This window comes from Boleophthalmus pectinirostris, unplaced genomic scaffold (assembly GCF_026225935.1).
Source record: "Boleophthalmus pectinirostris isolate CB_2022bp ecotype Guang Dong unplaced genomic scaffold, ASM2622593v1 HiC_scaffold_4, whole genome shotgun sequence".
NCBI lineage: Eukaryota > Metazoa > Chordata > Actinopteri > Gobiiformes > Gobiidae > Boleophthalmus > Boleophthalmus pectinirostris.
The window spans coordinates 24,362,945-24,384,315 of record NW_026571353.1 but is presented as its reverse complement, the minus strand read 5'-3'; the positions used below and the strand labels follow the sequence as shown (position 1 = coordinate 24,384,315).

Below are 21,371 nucleotides of genomic sequence, written 5' to 3'. Positions count from 1 at the left end.
TCTGAAAGGTGCCTTGTGTAACGTTTCTGGTGGAGTGTCCATCAAATGCTTTGTCTGGAATGTTTCAGACTATGGTATTAAACCTTCCTATCTTCAGGGAGACCAAACCACAGCAAGTTACAGGTCAGATCTGTGGAGATGCAACCCCACTTACAGTGTTTTTCTAGGTATTTTCGAGCTATAAAACCATCTGTAATTGAATAAATGTAAACTACTGTGCAATATTCCAAGCAGAGCAGTGACATCTCCGTGAAAAAAAGCATTTGACAGACTCTCCACCAGAAATGTTACATATTGCATTTTTAAATGACCAAATTGCTCCGATAAAGTGAAAGGAAAAATGGATTTTTGTGACATTGCAGACTTCTTTGTCTAGACTCTAACTTGGTCCCATGTACTATGAATGGAAATTAGTTTTGGCCACAATCCATTTACAACAAATACTTCATTCATTGTACCTAAATGAAGTCATTATAAATATACAAAATAGGAAAAAAAACTCAAGCCAGTGAATCTTATCTCTGGGCACGACTCTGACCTCAACTATAAGACATCCATGCCAATTGCTTTAATCATGAAGGACATCTGGCATAAAGTCTGGTCTGAAAACTCAAAATACAAAATGGATTTAAACAACGCATTTTCAGGAGCCTGTGATCAATACAAACATCCATGGCCTTGTTTGGGTGTTTGATTTTCAACAGGAAGGGTGTGTGTGGCTAACCAAAAACCCTAACGCTAACTTGTGACTTCAGTGTTATTTTAGTGGGCACAAATCAGCTCATCTGTTGTTGTTGTTCACGGTCACAATGTGATAAAACAAAATTCTGATTAAAGTCTTGAGTAACAGACCTTCAGACAGAGCACTGCCTCCATTTATCTTTACCTTGCATCTAAAAGAATGTTAAGCACTTGAAATATAGCAATTAAAGGTTCTGTATTACACAAATTTGACTCTTGTGAGCATTAAGTGATGTTGTAATGTTGTCATAAACATGGAGTTATGTTTTTTCATTCTCGCATGTTTGAGTAATCCTTTATTCACTAGCAAAGGCCACGCCACAACATGACAACAATATTTATTGATGGCTGGGGGGAGATTCAGAGTGGGGGTATAATCTCCAAACCAAAATGGTCACCCAGCTGAATCAGAACCCCCCTCCTTGAAGATATTGTCTTGGGACTGAAGGATGGACGAAAGACACGTGGAAGGGAGGGGATCGCGAGCTCTGACATGCACGGTGTTGTTAGGATAGGCCGTATAAATAGGGCTTTTGGGTAATTGAAGGCATGGCTGAGATAAGATGTGGTTGGCTGGATTGGAGGCTGAGGTATGGTCCAGCTCCTGAATCTCAGTTAATCACATTAAATGCACTTATTAGTCAGTTGAGATTTGAAGTCATCTTCAAAACTCTAAACTATCTGTCCCTGTACCTTGTGATGTCATGAAGTGGTAGTAAGTTAACAGCTAGGCAAAAGTGAAAAAATGCATAGCACACTCAGATGGCCGATGTCCAAAAGCTTTTGGTTTTTGTTCACAGTTGGTACAGTTGGTTCAAAGCAAGAAAAATATCTGATAAAGGCTTTTTTTTTTCTGAAACGTTATTGAAAAATAATAATAAAAAAAAGTCTGAGTGTACTATGCATGCTTTCACTTTTGTCTTGCTGCTCCTTGGATTTGCACCTCTACAAGAACCTTGGTGTACGTTTTCTGTTTCTTTTGAGTAAGTTAATATCTCTCTTTTACCTTTTGTTCAATAGAGATTGTCAGTTCCAGGGCTGAAATTATCCAAATGATTCTAGTGAAGGTGTATGGAGTTTAAAAACCACAGGAGAGCACTTCTTGTATTACCACATGACATCACAGGGTGGAACAGGGTGTTTTCAGTCTGAGAGAAGAACTCAGGCTAAATATGCAGGGTTTGTGTGTTAAACATGTGTAAATGAAACAAAACACAGAACTCCTGGTCTGTTTTTCTAGAAACAACACTGTAACATAAATCACAACAGCCTAATACAGTCCTTTTAATCCATATAAATAAACCAAAAATAATAAATACTGAATTCCAGATTGTGGTCCAGACCCACACCCTGGATCTACTGCTGACCCCTTGTGGTAGTGTGTTTGCAGACCTGGCCTAAAAATTCTCCCTTAAAAACCATCTTTACTTTTCTGTGTTAAAAACAACCCAATAATCACTAAAAGCACACAACACTCCAATCACCAGCTGTCTTCTCCCCCCTTCCTCTTTTCATTAATGCTAAGACCCTGTTTGGTATTCTGCAACGACTGCCTGCATTTACGCTAGCCCTGAAAAACATTTACATGATTCATTCACTGATTAGGCAAACCATAGCTCTTAATTGTGTTGTTTTGCTCTTGGCTGGGCTCTCATGCTGATAGCCTCTTTCCCTTTAATTCACTTCAATCTCTTCTCCCCATCTCCCGCTGTTATGTATAGCGGTTAGGGGACCAGTAGTGGCATACGCTTGGGAAGTCTTATTAGCGAATTATTTGTAAATCGTTTTGACCCTGTGCAATAAAATAACAAGAGCGCCATGATCCGGCCTTAAATGTGTCCGCTGATGTGGTTACGCATCCAGCCTCAGGCCTCCTCTCCTCCGAACTAATCCAATTGCTCGTGGGTTCGGACAGCTTTGTGAATGGCCACGGCGGTGATGGGAAACAAGCTTAAATACATTACAGGTGACACAAAGGCCACACTGTCATTATGTGCACAATAGAAACAGATAGCCATCCAGTAGAAACAGACAGACCCCCATATGATCATTGCAACCACAGAAAAATATGATATCCATTTGTTTCATCGTGGTCAGAATCAAATAATCTTGCTGATGGGGTTAAATTTTGAACATTCAGACTTTTGATGGGGAGTACACATGGATCTTGTGATATTCCACAGGAAGGCATAAAAACTAATCTATCCCCATGGAGACGAGCAGATGACAGTAGCAAGTCACAAGTCTGATATGTGGAGGGAGCTCAGTAAGAATGCTGTTTTTCCATGTGTGAAAAATCCCTCAACAGTGTTGAGGAGTAACAGATTACATGTACCGGAGTTACGTAATCAGAGTACAAATTATGAGTAACTGTATTTAGTTACAGTTACTGTTTCCATGAGTGGTAATTAGATTACAGTTACTTTGTTGAAATAAATGGATTACATGTTGGTATTTTCCTGTTTTCACATTTTGGGCTAAACCAGGACTAAATCCAGGACTAAACCAGGACTAAACTAGGACTAAATCATAACTAAAACCAGGACTAAACCAGGACTAAAACCAGGACTAAAACCAGGACTAAACCAGGTCTAAACTAGGACTAAATCAGAATTCAAACCAGGACTAAGCCAGGACTAAACCAGGATTAAAACCAGGACAAAACCAGGTCTAAAACCTGGACTTAATCCAGGACTAAAACCAGAACTAAACCAGGACTAAAACCAGGACTAAACCAGGTCTAAACCAGGTCTAAACTAGGATTAAACCAGGACTAAAACCAGGACTAAACCAGGTCTAAACAATATGACACCTAACAGTAGGGTGGACATAATTTAAGGCAGCAGTGATCTCATATAGAAATAATTTCTCTATCAGTAATATTTTTAATACGGTTAAGTAAAGACTGGGCTTTTTATTGTCTTTAAGCAGACTTATCTTATGTTCAGATATCTTAGTCTTTGCTTCTCTACAGGAAACACTTGCCTATTCAAGGAGACTTGGGCTCTACAAGTAACCTTCCCAACACTGGCCCTCAGTCACCCAGGAAGAATCCACAGCAAAAGCAGAAATTTAATTTGTCAACTAGACAAACGTTTATTTGGTCGAATATGTTTTGCTTTCGCGGTTTTTGGTCAAAATGCTGGTAGACACTTTCTTATATTTGCCTAAAGGGAGGAGCTAACTACAGTGAAACTACTCTGAAACTAACTCAACTACTTGTTCATAGTTTGTTTGTTAGCTAGGCCTATTGAACTCTCTCCTCTCCTATTTACAACTCCATCCTCAAACCTAAATTTAAACAAACTAAGAAAACAACAGGGATAGCCAGGTCAGGCACAAAGGTGTGAGAGCTCCCATTATGGCCCTGAATGATTATACTCATATGACCCCACACTCAGTGCAAGTTCAATAGGCCTAGCTAACAAACAGAAACTGTAAACAAGTAGGTCTGTTAGTTTCAGAGTAGTTTCAGTGTAGTTAGCTCATCCCTTCAGGCAGATATAAAGAAGTGTCCAACACCAACATTTTGACCAGAACTGAAGAAGCAGCTTGGACGAGCAAATAAATGTTTGTCCAGTTGACAAATTGAATTTCTCTGTTTGTCTTGTTTTTACATGTATTTTTTATTTTATTTTTTTTGCAAATAAATCACCAGTAATTGAATAAATACAAGATAAATACGTATAATACAATTCCTGGCAAAGCAATAACTTCCACCAGGAAAAGTTAAATACTGCACCTTTAAGAACTTGATATACTTAATTAAAATTAAATCATTGTAAGAAAAAAAACATTGTTCCGACTAACTTTTATCCAGAGAAGATTTCATTGGATGTCCTGTCCTCATAATAAATGCCTTTGTCAAGTAATATCTTTTTGCTTATTGGTTGCACTTTCAAAAAGGCAAACCTTTATCTTATATTTACATTTTCCCATTACTATTCTAATTTTATCATGGAAAAGCATAAAGGGCAAGTGCATAAAAAAATAATCTACCAGATCCTGAGTGGAACAGTAAAATCATGGCAGAGGCATTTGCATTTTTTTTAATATTATTTTCTAACTGACAAATAAAACTAGACTATACCAGATAATCGTACAATTAAAAACATAACTTTTTAATGAATGAAGCATTAACACGTAACAATAGCAGTAATTTGTGGCCTTATTTTGATGTCCGGTTCTATTACTCACGCTAATGCTAAACCCATTGAAGGTGGAGCAGAGCTAGGCTAACCCCGTCGCAGCCTGTGGACCACATGAATAGTTCTGCTGTCACATTCGATACAGAAGAAGGCCCTGATCAGTGGAAGGACGCCATTATAGGGATGAGCAGCCCGATACAAAGGATCCGATTCAGCAGACACCCCCAGCCTCCTCCAATCACAGCCCACCACCACATAAAAACATGTTGAGGGGTCATCAATTATGAAGCAATCATTTTGTTAATGCGTTCATGTTCTAGGATTGGGTGATATAATCTCAGATGGTGAGCAAGGGCCAGTGAAACTCTATGGAAGATCTTCTTTACTGGGGACAGCTGTCTCCATGGAAATGTGATTGCTTTGTATACAACATTTCACAGTATAGATTAATAGGCTGAATATTCACTGAAGAAATTACTGTATTTTTGAGCACTAGAACACTCGTAATGAATAAATGCTAGATGGATATGTTTAAGGTCAAACCATGGAACATTCCAGGTAAAGCAATAATATCTCCATGGAGACAAGAAGGTGGCAGATCCTCTACCAGAAAAAAAAAAAAGTGCAATGCACCTTTAAATAAAAAAAAATAGCAACATAAAAATCCATAAACACTGAACCTTGTCAGTATTTCTTAGGTTCTGGCCCCACAAACTTGCCACATGAATCTCTTGGTTTGAAGTCCTATCAACTGACAACAATCACGCCAATAATCCTGGAGTGGAATAATGGAACTTCTTTCTGAGGTTATTGTGAAAGAGTTGATTTCACTTTTGTTTTGTTGCACTGACAGAGAACATGTTGGACTTTTTGCCAATTTGAGTTTGATGAAGATAGACCCAGTAATTAGAGAAATTAAACAAGGTCAGTAAATCTGCAATCTGGCAGTAAAGCAGCACATTTTTTTACCATTGACCTCCACCTTAATTTTAATTTATTGATACTTTGCAGCTGTCATCAACATTCCCAGTGAATGTGACGCTAACTGCTGGCACTGCCCTGTCTGAGGCTTTTTTATACTTCAATTTGATATTTCTTTTAACTTTTGCATGGCCAGTCTGACCAGAAAGACCTTACTTAGTTATCCAGAACATCCAGAACGCTGCAGCTCGGGTCCTTACTTGAACTAGGAAGCACGAGCACATCCACACAGTCCTGTGCTCAGGTCTCTGCACTGGCTTCCTGTGGCTCAGAGAATAGACTTTAAAGCAGCTCTGCTTGTCTACAAGTCTCTCCATGGGCGAGCACCAAAGTACATCTGTGACATGTTAGTGCCATATGAACCATCTCACACTCTGAGGACCTCAGGGACCGGCCTCCTGCTGGTGCCCAGAGTCAGGACTAAACAAGGGGAGTCAGCGTTTCAGGTTCATGCAGCTAAAACCTGGAACAGTCTGAACATGTGAGACAGACTCTTCTGTGACACTGTTTAAATCCAGGCTCAAAACATTTCTGTTTAACTGTGCATATAACTGAAAGGTTTTCATTCCGCACTCTTCTCTCCAATTTATGTCTCTCTTTTTTAATTTTAATCTTTATGATTATTTGTGTTTTGATTTGTTTTCATTATGATTTTAATGTATTTCTCATTCTGTAAAGCACTTGGAATTACTTTGTGTACAAATTGTGCTATACAAATAAACTTGCCTTGCCTTGCCTTAGTTGTAATTTAGTTGGAAGTGAGCTGATTTGTGCTTAAGTCTCTTACAGAATATTTCAGTTATTTACTGTCACCGTTTTGTTGAAAATCAAACACCTAAACACGACCATGAATGATCATATTGACCTACTGTATGTTATGTAAATCCATTTTGTATTTTTTTCTTGAGTTTTCTTAAAACATATTTTGGCAGTGTTTCCTAATGTGTGCATTGTGTCATCATGCTGAACATTCTGCCAAACACATAAGTAAGTCAACAGAGCAGAACATTATTATTTCACTCCATACCCAGTGATGGTAAACTACTATTGCAGCCACAGCTGCCCTGGGACAGACTGACAGAAGCACAGCTGCCAATCTGTGCCATGGGCCCCTCTGACCACCACTAACACTCACGCAGACTCCACTTTCATATTAGGCGATGTAGGTGAAGAGTCTTCCCTAAAGACACAATGACAGTTTTTGCCACTGGCGCCCCACTGTGGCACCTGATTTTCCCAGAGGTCTCCCACCTAAGTACTAACCAGGCCCAGCCTTGAGATCTGATGAGATCAGGCTTTGACAAGCTGGTATGACCACATACATACATGCACATAGAACAACCCCAAGTCACTGCAAACTATCAAGATGAATACTAAAAAATCTTGTGATGTAACATCCCAATCTGTAACAATTCCAAAATTATGTAAATGAAAAGATGCTCACACAGTTTGTAAATCCTGTCTGATGTGTGTGTGTGTGGCGGTTTCCTCTATGCCACAAGTTGCTAATGCGGTGATGTCTGAATTTATAGTGAGATCGGAGCCTCGGAGAACCTGAGTCATAACTTGTCGTAATAGAGAGGAGGACAGCAGGAAATAAAAATACTAGGGTGGCGCGCTATAGACAGGCCAATCCCATCTCTCCAGATAGCGTCATGAATTATGTCAAGCGTTCACTGGAGCATTGACACACAGTAAAGAAGTCACCGCTCCAAGAAAATACCGACCATCAATCACACGGGCTGGTTTGGTTATGTTGTTTTTCAGATGGTCCATGCTCCTCCACCAGTACTATTGTAAAATGTGACCTATACATCTGTCTTTTTTCCTGATGGCTACTTTGAAATCAAGTGAAACATATGCCACATATACCCCCCTCCTAAAGATAGACAGATACACAGTTGCATTTACTTGAAAAACTAAAGAAACTGCACTTTCACTCATATTTCTGTTGAAGTAACAGTACTTTTGGTTTCTTTTCTACCATGAATAAAAAATAAATATTACAGAGATGTTCAACAAGGTCAGCATATCTGCAATCAGACAATAAAGCAGCACATTTGACCACAGAACTTCAACCTGTCCTCCAGCTCCATTTTAAACTATTGATACTTTGCAAACTGAGCTTTATTTTCATACAGTCTGACCAGAAAGAACTGACTTAGTTGGACTTACAAGTGAGCCGATATGTGCTGTTAAACAAATCTCTCAAATCTAAAATTACATGTAGTTCTCATTTACATTTACTTGAAAAACCTTGAAAATAAATAGCAGTTTTACTTCTGCATGAGTCATATTTCTATTTACATGACAGTACTTTTGGTTTTTCTTCTATCACGAATAAAATATGTATGAGCAAAAGGACATCTGTGTTTCTTGCACAGCTCCATATACTTCAGTAGTTCTAAAGTTTTTGTCTGTTCTTTGGGCAAACCACAATCTGAGCAATCTTAGCACTCCAAATGATAGATCAGATGTTACATAGACAGTTTCTCTGACAGTTACTCTTATTTTCAACTTTCACAATTACTTCACAACATGAGTCATTTCTTGGACCACTGCAAGAAAATATTTATTTATTTGGGTGAATACAATGATCTTCCATAACTTTTTACTTCTTCTTCTTCTTTTTTTTTTTTTTGCTTCTTCATCCATTTCTGATCTAGAGACAGTCTGTTTCTGTTTACTTTGGTGCTGTTTAGGCTTTGACAAATGTAAAAAATGTTTGGGACATAAGAGACAATATGCAAAAAACATAAGACCAGAATTCCCAAACCTTTGTCTTACTTTTGAGTATCTAAAATTGATTGGTGTTGGTGGTGATTGATGGTGATTTGGTGAAAATATGATATATTGTAAGGGTGTTTAAATGCATTGGGTTTAGTAGTTTAGTATATTATTGTTGAAAATGTGCTCATCAACAATATTGTCTGCATGGGCCCAGTCACGTTTAAAGGAAATGTATGTGGCCTTCACTCTCACTGTTTTGAAAAAAGGTATTACAATCCCAACTAAACTCAAATTGTTTAAACCTGAAGACAACACAGAGGACACATGCACATTTTTTTCAATATATATAAACTCAACGCCTCCAGAATTCAAGCACTGAGCTGTAGGGGCTGCACTAACACAGATGCATGATGGGATGCAGGTGCGGAGGTGTAGGTAGTGACCATTCAGACCAGAGAGAGTCTTTTTATGAATTATCATCTGGGTTTCAGCGTTGAAATGGCAACCCTAATGAGAAACTCATGCAAGGCTCATTCTGCTTCCTGATTGGAGAATCGGCTCGAGAACCAAAACATTAGTTATAACCATAAACTGTACAGTCTATGATTCTATGACAACATAAAGGACGTGAAAATCATGTCCAGTGTTTTGTAGGCTAAGTAAGAATAAATCAGCGAAATTGTTATCAGTAAAAGTTATTTGATTTGAACACATTTACCTATGTATGCTATGTATACAGGGCGACCAGACGTCTGTATTTACCCGGGACAGGCCCAGTTTTGACCCCTATCCCCATAGATTTATCCAAAACTATTGATTTGTCCCAGTTTTAATACAAGAAATATCCCAGGTGTCACTATTTTTACCAGTTTGATCCCTCAAACAGTAAAAAGAGGCATACATTGCCATTTGTTTGGGTAAAACACAGAAAAGCTGCTTAAAAATGACCAAAGCACAAACAAAATGTGATCCTGACACACATGTTAGTCATGAATGGGCCGAGTGCAGAACAGTTTTCATTAATTATGCACTCGTTTCACAATTTTATTATTACCAGCCACCTCAGACCCCAGTTTTTGATGCATATAAATAGGTCAAGATTATGGAATTATGGATTACATGCAGTTTCTTTAAGATCTATAGACCTGTAGAATGTACAGAATGTAATATTTTTTTCTTCTCGCATAAACCAACTAACATAAACTGCATAAACTAACGCATGTAAACTTCTATTTTACGCCTGTTGACAGTAAGCTGACAAACGGACGCTAAAAGTAAACGCAGCGTGGACCTTGTTTGGCTGTATAAGCACATTCTTGAGTCAGCGCGAGCAGAGGGCCCATACGTTCAACTTGTGCAGAGCTCCAACAGCTGGCCGCTTGTCCGCTCCCCTCACGTGCGTAGGCGGGGCTTCCTGTTTCTAATTGATGGCTTTTGGGTCGGGGCTTCGGGGGTGTAGCCGTCCTCTCCTTTCCCGGACAGCTGAAGTTCTGGGCGAGCCTCTCATGGCGTCACTCCTCCAGTGGGCCCTCCACGTGAGCCCGCACAAGATAGGGGCAAGATAGGAGGAATTGGGCCATGCTTACACTATAGCAGACTACACTAAGAAGGCAGTGCATGTTTAAGCAGGAAAATTGTAATTGCAATGCTAGTCATGTTACAAATTGGCGTATCGTGTTGACGGCTGCACCTTGTGACACAGAAGGATACAGCAAAAGTAAAAAAAAAGTGAAAAAGTGAATTATAATTAAAAAAAAAAAGAAAAGCTGAATTATTGTTAGGCATACACCATATTTGAGACAATAATAAGATGCAGAAAGAATAGGCCTAAATGAAATGTTTGTCAGGCATAGCTAATTGCAATAAATCTGGTTTGAATTGAACACGTTTTGTAGGCCTTTTCAGTTTGGCTGCATAAAACCAGGCCAACTTCACAAAAGTTTCAGCAAATAAGTAGCTGTTGTTTTTTTTCTTAGTCCATATTAAGTAAAAAGCTGGTGAGTGTAATATTCTGGAAGTTACCCTAGTGGTGTTTGGCTGTCCTCGCCTTGCTCCGGAGCGGGCTGTTGGATTGCTGGCAGAGGAGGGCGCTTCATCGCCATGTGAACACACAAACGGGCTCAGTCTCAGCGAAGCCAGACGAGCGCAAGCGAGTGTGTGCTGGACTGGAGCTCTTTATAGCGGCCAACGCGATGTACCTCCGCGGCAGCAGCACACAAACCCTCAGCACACACCCGGAGCACTCGAGAAGACGGTTGGTGAAGTAAAACCCAGACTCTTGCGCTAGTCCAGTTTTGGGGCGTGCAAAAGTGAAAACGCACGAGTTTACGGACTCTGCTCGCGCTGGCCATCGTGGGAGCATGTTCTGTGGAGTGAATCCGTGCCGGACTTCTCAACTTTGTAGCCCACTTTCAAGGTAAGCATTTTATCTAAGTCTGTCAATGTTTCTTATAGTGTTTTATTAGTGTTCCAATAACCCGAAGCGCACAGTTTAACACTTTAACACATGCGGCTCGATCAAGTTGCTGAACTTTTGGGCATTTGCGCAGCAGCCCTCTCATTGCTCAATCATTTGTTTATGAATCTCAAGCTATTTAACACATTGGATAGTGCTGAGAAATCAACATATCTGAGCGAAACATCTCACGTTTTACGCGGTTAGGATGTTTAAAGAGTGTGAATGCAGATGCAGTGGATGTGGGGCACGCACACAGCCCGGTTACCTGACGTTTTTATGAGTATTTGGAGACGAGACACTTGACCAGCATCAGTGCAGTGTATTCAAACTTATGGATGCATGTTGACTAGAACTTGAGGGGAGCTTTGAAACTGCAGTAGAGATCACCTGTGTTGATTTCTGTAGTATTCATACTGTAATAATGTCTAATTTTGGCAGCATTACTTACATGCAACAGCAAGACATTTTAAACAACAGTCCTTAAATTTAGTTTTATGACTCACTTTTAAGGGTTATAAATTTTGCTATAAAGAAGAAAGTCTTGTAGCTGTGTCACTCAAGGTTGCTTTTACATTGGGAACAACCTCATGAGAGTTTGAAGAGAAAGTGCACGTCTTATTTCATCGAGGAGGAGCAGACAATTTTATGGAGTAATTGCACAAGGACAGGTGAAGACTACATGAGGAGCAGGAAAGATAAGAACTGTCTGCTGATACAAGTTCTCTGGAGGTGCCACGGGGATGTAGGACAGCAGGATCAATCTGAATAAAATTGCAGATTAGTCCCAGTTTGAATGGTAAAAATCAATAATCAAAAAACTGCAATTAAGGGTTCATTCACACTTGCACAATTACTAGATTGAAACTAAAACTGGAACTAAACCAAGCCTAAACCAGGACTAAACCAGAACCAAACCAACTCAGCATGGAGATAAGAAGATGGTGGAACCTCCTTATGAAAAGTTACATAGTGCACCTTTAAACAAAAAAACTGCAAACTACCACTTCAGATTTGCACAATGAAATTAATGTAAATGCTGTTTTAGTTGAGCAGTTCATATTTCAGTCTCCTCTCTAATGTGAATGCTCCTGGATGAGTTTAAAATGTGCACTCTGAACAGAATCCTTATTTCAGTACATCAATCACGTATCTCGCCACAATCACATTACCCTGCCACCGTATTCGCTGATAAAGCTGTTGATTAAATAAGACCCAAGCCAATAAATGCAACTAATGTAATCCAAATCTGATTTAAAATTGATAACATAACTCCAAGTATGACTCTGCATATTCTGTTCTGTATTTTCTTATTATTAGCCTACTCGCAGTGATATTTAGTCTAATTCATGCATATCTTCAGTAAGCCTGAATTGTCCTGAGGCTTGAGTGCTCACATGCAGATAGTAAAACATGTTGTGTAGCCATGTTTCAAGTGAAAATCTGCTGCTTGGTGACGTTTAGCGCTGCCGTTTTGAGCAGGAAGGTAGTGGACGTGTTTCTATTATTAAGCAGTTTTAAATCAATATTGAGGTTTCCATGGAACAAAATGTAAAATGAGGGTCATAAGTCCTTTTTAATATATCTATACCAAACAGGGCTGCAATGATCAATCAGGACTAGTTGACCATTTAAAAGTAATCGTAGTTGTGTTTTGATGATCATAATCGTAATATGTGAATGATACAGACTGTAGAACACATACAAAAAGGCCTTTCTGTAACAAAGATTGAGTCAGAAGTGAATAGCCAATTTTTGCTTGTGACCATTAATGCACTTTATTCATAAATATTCTCTATTTTGGAGCCTTTAGTCACAGCATTTAGTTGATAATGTATACTAGTTTTGTCATGATAAGAAAAATTCAAACTCGATTTCACTAGTAAGGAATAGACTATACTGATTCTGATAATAATAATAATAATAATAATAATAACACTATTTATTTAGAGCATAGAATGTCATTTTCAACATTAAATCATAGTATTTCCTTTTATGTTACCATGTAGTCTTATATCTGTGTAATCCCTGTCATCCAGACTTCCATAGTGGTCCATGGGCGTATACTCGTCTGTGTGCTCTTCAGATACAGCTCAGGATTAGGGGTGTTCAAAAATGTAAAAAAAAAAAAATAAAATCTATATATTGTATTGTTTAATGTGCTGATACAGTATCGATATCATGGGCTGCTGAACTGATATATCATTAAGAGTATTTTTTGGTATATTTTACCCAATAATTTTGTTATAGCGCTACAGTTTTGTTGCTTGTGTAGTGGGCGGGAAGTCATTTATGAAACACATTTGATATATTCACTGTCTTGGTGATTAAAATGGGTGTTTCATATTCACTTTCCACAAGAAGTGGTTTAACAAAGAATTTTAGTATCACAGCCACGATTTAGTCTTTATTTTTTATTGAACCATATCGAATTGTTTTGAAATATATCGTATCAAATCCAAAGTGCACTGTATCGAGATATGTATCACATCGTGGCCTATGTATCGACATATGCATAGTATCGTAGCCTATGTATTGAGGTATGTATCGTATCGGCACTTTCTTAATGATACTCAGTCCTACTCAAGATCATTCAAAACCTATTCAGGAAAGATTAATTTCTGTCTTGTGAATGTGTCTTCTTTAGTATCGATACCTGCTCAAATGAGTATACAGTTTTGACTTTAGTTTAGTTTCTGATTTTTGATACTTCTGACAACCTGAATGCATTATTTTCAAGATTCAGTTTAATCTGTCTTTTTTTCTGCATAAATAGTTGTTTTTGCATGAACTCCTGTGCAGTTGTAGTCTTGTGAGTGCAGTTTGAGACAGATACATCAAGATATGTAATAGTTTTGAGAGCTATGCAATAGAAATACTTGTTTGACTGGTCAGCTAATCAAAATCTTATAGCTGACTTGTTGATTTCTAAAATAATCATAAGTTGCAGACCTGAGCCCTATATAGCAACAAAATCCTCCTCGGCTGTGGTCTCTCTCGCTCTTGTCTGGATGCACTCTGCAGATTTGACATTGCACACACTGCTCGGGCTGCTCGTCGTCTGCAGATGTGAGTGCGCTGATGTTTTTCCAGCACAGCTCTCCTCATGCCAGCGTGCTGACTCGGACTTTTCCACTCTCTCTTATGAAATGGGAGCCGGAGACATTAGACACATCCAGGAGCCAGATCTGAATGCCTGAGAGAACACTGACACATGCACACTTCAAATCCGCCTCTGTCCGGTCTGACCCTCCTAATCTCAAAGCCTGGACACTGAGTAGACAAATGAATTTAAATGTTGTAGATTATTTTGATATAGGTAGTAAATTATGAAAGAATAAAAATCAATTATGGTTAAGTTTTTAAGAGGAAATACAATAAATAAATAGCTCTGTAGTCATCAGTCAGTAGAGTCTTAGTCGACCAAAATTCATATTAGTTGATTAATCATTTTATTAAGAACTTAAATAGGCAGAAACAGCAGAAAGGAGTGAGCGAGATAGCTGAAGATTTCATATTTTTTGGTATATATTTCTAAAAAAAAAAAAAAAGTCAGATTAAACTCATGATTCACGAGTTTATTCTACATTTATAAATGCATTGTTTCTAGGTAAATTTTTTTCCCTGCATAAATAGTAGTTTTGCATGAACTCTGCAGTTGTAGTCTTGTGAGTGCAGTTTGGGTCAGAAACATAGAGATACATAATAGTTTGGAGAGAACCCATTTTAGTCGACTTATCTTTTAGTCAGTTTCTTAAGTTGACCAAGAATGTCTTTAGTCGACTTCAGTCCTACTAGGGATGCAGCGATATTTGATATAATATCGAATTGTTCGATACTGGTATCACTATTCAATTCACGTGTTCGGTCCATAGGGACTTGGAGCTGAAATAGTCTAACAGAGGTTGGTTTTATCTTTCAGTCACATTTTATTTCATGTTGATAGACTAAGGAATTACAAAGATATTAACTTTTAGATACTTTAGAATCGCTTTTGGCTTTACATCAGCTTTAATGAAATGTGCTCGTATACTCCAGTTGTGATTTACGCAATCTTTTTCTCAGGCTCTATCTCATAAGTTTTACTCAGAAAACAGTCTGTTGAGATATTTCTATGTATATATGTTCAGTAAGAAGATGGGAGAGTGCAGTGTGTATTAAAAAAGCAGGGCAGTGTAGGCGGAGCTACTGTCTGTCTCTGCTGCTGCTGGAGATGAGGCAGAGCAGTGCCGATACGGGGAGCCCATGTGAATGCAGTGAGAGGAGAGACACACTCGGGGGGGAAAAGAAAAGAAATCATCAAATCATCATCATCAAAAAATAAAAAGTCTGATAACTCCCCTAGCAGTCTATATTAAGAGTAGACTTATTACAAAATATTAAACAGCCCAAGAAAGCACTTACATTCTTCTTTTCACTGAATAAAATTTCTAAGCTGTAAATTACTGAACCAAATGAACGAAAACGCTTATAAACTACAACTTTACAGTAGTTGTACTGTAATGCATTGTATGAAATGTTTCATCATCATGTTATTATTTTATACTCATTAGTGGGGAAAAAAAAACAAAACATGTCATGTGTCTTTTTCACGTCTTAAAATGTATTGAATCAATATCGCAACCCCTGTATCAAATTGAATCATGCGAAAATTGTATTGTTGCATCTCTAAATCTGACATCCTTTATTTTGTGACAGTACTGATGAGAACTATGACTTTCTCTGCATTCATCTTGCCCTGCTAAGTCTCCTTGCAAAAGCTCCCCACAAGTGATTTTTCCAATGTTAATCTCCAAACGTGCTGCCTCATGTTAGAAGATGAGTAGTAGAAGCAAGTACTGACGTGGTAGTAGACCTTTATTAAAAATATAAATTGTGTTTTTGTCTGCTATGTAATTATAATCAGTGACACTCATGGATTATTATCTTATATTTTGAATATTTTAAATTGCAATATTGTTTTCAAATTACTTGGCAAAAGAAACAGATTACAGGGCTCAATGGAAGCCAACGTCACCATAAATGTCATCACAACCAAGTACCACTCTGCAGGATACTGTTCTACGTGTATCAAAGATTAGGAAATAAAATTGGAGGACAAAGTGAGTACAGAGCAGTGGGTGTATGCTGGTGGTGGTAAAAACGGGGGTAGATTGAGACAACAACTATGTATTCAATACAAGATAAATATTACTCAAACATGCATGAATCACTCTAAATACAGCTCTGAGTGGATAAATGAGAAGGGACAACAATTATAATATGGTTAAAGCTCTAAATAAATGTTGTATAATAGGTCTACTTTAACCATTAGCTGGTTTTGCAGCTTTGCGGTTGCGGCTGCAGCACCATTTGCACTTCACCCAAAGCTTTGGAGTGGCTCCATCAGAGATTCAAGTTTTTTGACTCGTGTCCAGTCGGACAGTTTTATTGGACCTGATCACAGCTCAGTGCTCTGGTTCAACTCGTGTGCTCCATGACCCTGAATAACTTAGAGTTTTGTGGTGAATGATTGGTCTGGGAATCAACTCGTTAGCCAATTCCAAAGCCATAGAAAAACTCCCTTCACCCATAATTATCTAATTGAACTTGGTAATATCTCAAGTGTAGTGAAACAAATAAACTGAAGAAAATAGGCCAATCTTTTTTTTCTGGTGTAAACATAGTAGTTAAGATTTGGTGACTATGGGGGAATGGTGATTTATGCAGTTAATTTAATTTTTATCTTCATTACAGTTATTACTCCAATTAATACAAAAATTGAGCAATAAAAATGCATTACACTGTATGAAAAGCTATCGTTTCATCTTGATCTCTCTTAGTTTAGTACTGCAGTAACTAATCTGTTTAAAAGGAACATTGCAGACAAGCTGGGAATTATAATTGACACAGAGACTAATTATGGGTGGATTTTGGATAGAGATTGACCCGTTTGTTTTTTTCATGGCCAATACCGATTGTTTAGAATCCAGTGCAACCGATGGTGGATAAGCTATGCTGATATTTTTGGGACAATATGTTTGCCTGATTTTGGTTTTGATTCATATTTACTACAAAGTCATCCACCACAAATCTGTAAGAGAGCAGTGTACTGTAGCCATCACTTCATATTAAAGTCTTATAAAGATTTGTGTATATTTTTTTAAGCAGGAAATTGACCAACAATATCAACCTATATGGGAGCTTTAAGGCCAATAGACAATATTAAAAAAAATAAATAAATCCAAATATCGGTTCAATGTATCAGTCTATGGTCCGTGTACCATTGTTCTTTTGAATTTCAACGAGAACGAAAAACAATAAAATGATAACCAATCAAACACCAATCAAAAAACAGTCTCTGTGCCTATTTTAATTTTGATATTTCATTCTCTCTGGTTTATTTGCCCTGGAAGTTCTGCTGCTTGAAGGACTTACTTGAAAAATCTTTACTTTCACGTCTCAAAAAGTAATTGTTGAACTCCATGACGAGAAACAAGTAGCAGCGACAAACTTTGTTCAGTTGACACCATAGAACTATAATACCAATAGTTTTTATTATAGATCCATGAGCAGCAGAATTTCCGGGGCAATTAAACCAGAGAAGAAAATATAAAAATTAAAATAGTCACAGAGACTTTAAATTTTAAAATTAAATAATGGAAATAGACGTTGAAATGTGTTTTTTTGTTTGACACTAAAATGGAATAATGAAATAACAAACGAACGAATGGTACATGGACTGTATATCTCAAAATTTGGATAGATTTTTCAATATTGGACACTGACACAACACAGAAATCATCACAGATACAGAGGTTGTATTGTCCATCTATGCACTGAATAATGAACAGAGATTTAAAGAAACACGGAGGAGGCAGTGATGGGTGCAGGCGGTGACAGTGGTGTCCAGTGTAACTATGTGAAACTGCCTGGAGGTGTGCTCATGTTGCCTTTACCAGTGTGTCTATTAGTGTGTCTGCATTTTGGGCCAGAGGTAGAAGGGGAGGAGGGTTCACCATGAGACCTTAACTGTTTACCAAAGGACCCCAGGAGGCCCAGACTGCAACTCCCTCCCTTCCTATTGGCCGAGATTGACGTCCCGGGAGTTAGCTTGTTTGTGATTGGCTGATAGGGAAAAAGGAATTAAGGCTATCATGTATAAGAAATATATCTGAATTGCATAGTTTTTGTGTTTGGAATTAACATCAGCACATGTTTCTAATGGATTGAGTTGTGTAATTTAAATTGTCATGAAATTGTTGGTTTTACCTCAAGTTGAAACACAATAAAAAAAGAATGAGATTTTGGCTGATCTAGAGTGTAGCAGTTCTCCAATGAATTCCCCTCTGTATAACGCGGCCTCATATGCCCTCCACATTTCCTGAGCCACACACACACACACACACACATTGGCACGTATGAGACTTTCTACTCTGATTTCAAAAATGTTGGCTCTCTGGGTGAAATGTAAATAAACCCAGAATGACATGGTTTCAGAAACTTATTAAAAACATTTATAACAGCTCTTTTTATTTATGTCTTTATTTTGCATTCGGTAGCAACAACACAGTCTAATACTATGCAAAGGGCTGAAAAACCGTGAAAACAAATAGTGAGAGATTATGAAGCTAGTAAATTGGTGACACATGTAGTGCATCACTTTTGAGAAAATTCTGGAAATGGATCTACATTTCGTTAGCAGATTATTTTTGGTATATTGTTGTCTGCATGAAGAGTAGTAATGCACTGATACGATACTGGAAAATGATCTGGATCGGGTATTGGTTCCATGATATCCTGGCTGGACCTTTAATTGGCCGTAATAAGGCAATTTACTGACAGATTTTGGCCTAGAATGTCTCATAGTATTTGAACTTTTATCCATAAAGCTGTCATTACTGATTTGAAGGGTAAATAACTGTTGCACTACAGAACTGAATCTCTTGTGTTATAAGTTAACTGTGTTTTAAGGAAATAAGTGCCATTTTCCATGCCTACGCTGGATTGACAGATACTTAAAGTCGATATCGGAACTGAAAAAGCTGGATCAGTGCATCCCTAGTGGTGATGTCCCTGGGTAACCTGGAATGTTGCATAGTATGGTATTAAATTACCTGATTCATCAGCCGGTTTCACTTCGTGGAAACTGTCTGACCTCGCGGCAGTAGGATTTGTTCGCTTGACGGTACGTAAGTACTTTTTTATTTAACCAATCGCTGCTATTTGGTCGTGACATATGTAATGTGCCAAATCCTCTAGAAAGAAGGACAATAACGTCTTTCCCCTTGATAAAATTCACCAAACATTCTCTTTGTTCCGGCTTTAAATCCTTGATCTCGGGAATCACTGCCAACACAAAATGTATGGCTTCGTCTACATCCATCTCGACCGCTTTGTTTACTGTTGTGCTGTACCACAAAAGAGACCCAGACAGGCAATTGAGTTTGACATCATGGCTTCACAGCTCTAAACTGACTGGCCAGTGCGCGGTCTACAACTTCCGGGGTTCTTGCAACCCATCTAGCGTATTTCGATTCCTGACCTAGTCGCTGGAGAGAAAAGAAATTGAGCGGAGGCACTACGTGGTGCCAGCCTGACTATTAAATGTCAGTTTGTTAGAAATGCAAATGCATTTGCATTCTTGTCTCCACAGATTTGACCTGCAAATTGGTCTGGTGGTGCCACTTGCCTGTCTCCATGGAGATAGAGAACTTTAATGTCATACAGTGGGATATTGTAGGATCTTTTCCCTGCTCAGTTTCAGTACAGTACAGTAATCAACATATATAAAAAACTAAAATAAAAAACTGTTATTTAACTTTTTTCACACCATGTGTAGTATGAAAATACATTATATGAATTTAGCACAGTTGTAGCATTGGCCCCCATTTCATCAGTCTCTCTGTCACTGTTCATTTTGCTTCTTAGTGGGTTATTGTTCCCTGCAATCATAGTTAACTCCACATAATTGTATGTTTATGATTAGTCCTCTTAAGGGGGGGGGGGGCACGTCTCAACCTGAGCATTTTCCTACTTGAGGGCTCATGCTCTTAGTCTGTTTCCTCTGTGGTGTCAGAGATTCTTGCCATTAAATCACATAACAATTTAAAGACATCCTTGAATCCTTTTTAAATCCAGAGGCCTGTGGTTTAGTCTATGACACAAACTGAGAAAAAAAAAAGCGTTTGGCTTCAGATGGGTCCCAGCTCCTGCCCAAAGTTGTGGTGCCACAGCTGTAAATAGCCAAGGGTGCGGACAGTGAACTCAGCCTATATTTAGGTTGAACTTGACTGGAAGGACCTGGCCACTGAACCCTGGCATATAGACTCTATGAAGACTCTGTATGAGTTGTATACCATATCCTATTTATTTAATTGAAAAAGAAACGATTCATACTTGTACCAGTTTCTAAAAGTGTATGCCAGAGTAGGTTTAAAGCTGCATTAAAGGTCTTTTATTACACAAAATGGACTCTTATGAGCTTTAAGCCATGTTAGAATGTGAATCTGTATCCCTGGTTTATTAGTCTGCCTACATCTACAGAGCTCTAAATGCCCTGTTCCACCTTGTGATGTCATTGGAAATTCCAGGATTTTTCTCCATAAAGTGTGCTGTAAAAGCAGAACTGTGTGACACAAATCAGGCTGCTACATGCTGTCTTGACCAAATTCTAAAACATCTGATCTATTGTAAAGTTGCAAGACAAAGCCACGGGAGACACTATGACACTTTAAGATGAAAGGTGATTATCTGTGCAGTGATGGTCCACCCTGCTTCATTTATCAGTCTGTAAAAGCTGTTCTAAAGATAATTCATGCATTTGAGGAGTTGCATTGGGCCTAAGGGTTTGTGAGAGCTAGGAACACATTAGATAAGAGGTCTCCAACCGTTTTCCTCTGGTGAGCCAACTGCCACCTTTACAAAATGAAAATGCAGAGAACTATTCCTTTTAGTGATCGCAATAAATTGAGTATATCTACCAAGTAAAGATCGACCGATATGTTTTTCTTCATGGCTGATGCTATTTGTTTAGAATCAAGACAAACTGATGGCCAAGATGTGCTGATATTTTTGGGATGATATGTAGGCCTGATTTTGATTATTTTTCCCAATTTCTGTTTTTAAATTTACTACAAACTCACCCACAGCCCTTTGATCACAATATAGTGGTAAAAAGACCACTGTAAGAAAGCAGTGTAGTCACATTTTGTGCGGTTATCTCTTCACATTAAAGTGTTAATATGAAGCTTTATGTGTGCTCTTTAGGCAGCAGGTTGGCTAAAACTAAATATTGGCCTTTAAGGGAGATTTAGGGCTGGTTGCTGGTTTACCAA

General features: G+C 38.3%; 1 protein-coding gene across 1 annotated transcript in view; it reads left to right on the top strand.

Annotated features, from left to right (window-relative positions):
- The first annotated feature begins 10,741 nt into the window (after positions 1-10,741).
- The window catches only part of ghra (growth hormone receptor a), a 48,846-nt gene continuing 38,216 nt past the window's right edge, over positions 10,742-21,371 (top strand). Inside the window, exon 1 of the mRNA XM_020937957.2 lies at positions 10,742-11,016. Coding sequence (XP_020793616.2) covers positions 10,961-11,016 — 56 coding nt within the window. The 5' untranslated portion in view covers positions 10,742-10,960. The remainder of the gene's footprint in view (positions 11,017-21,371) is intronic.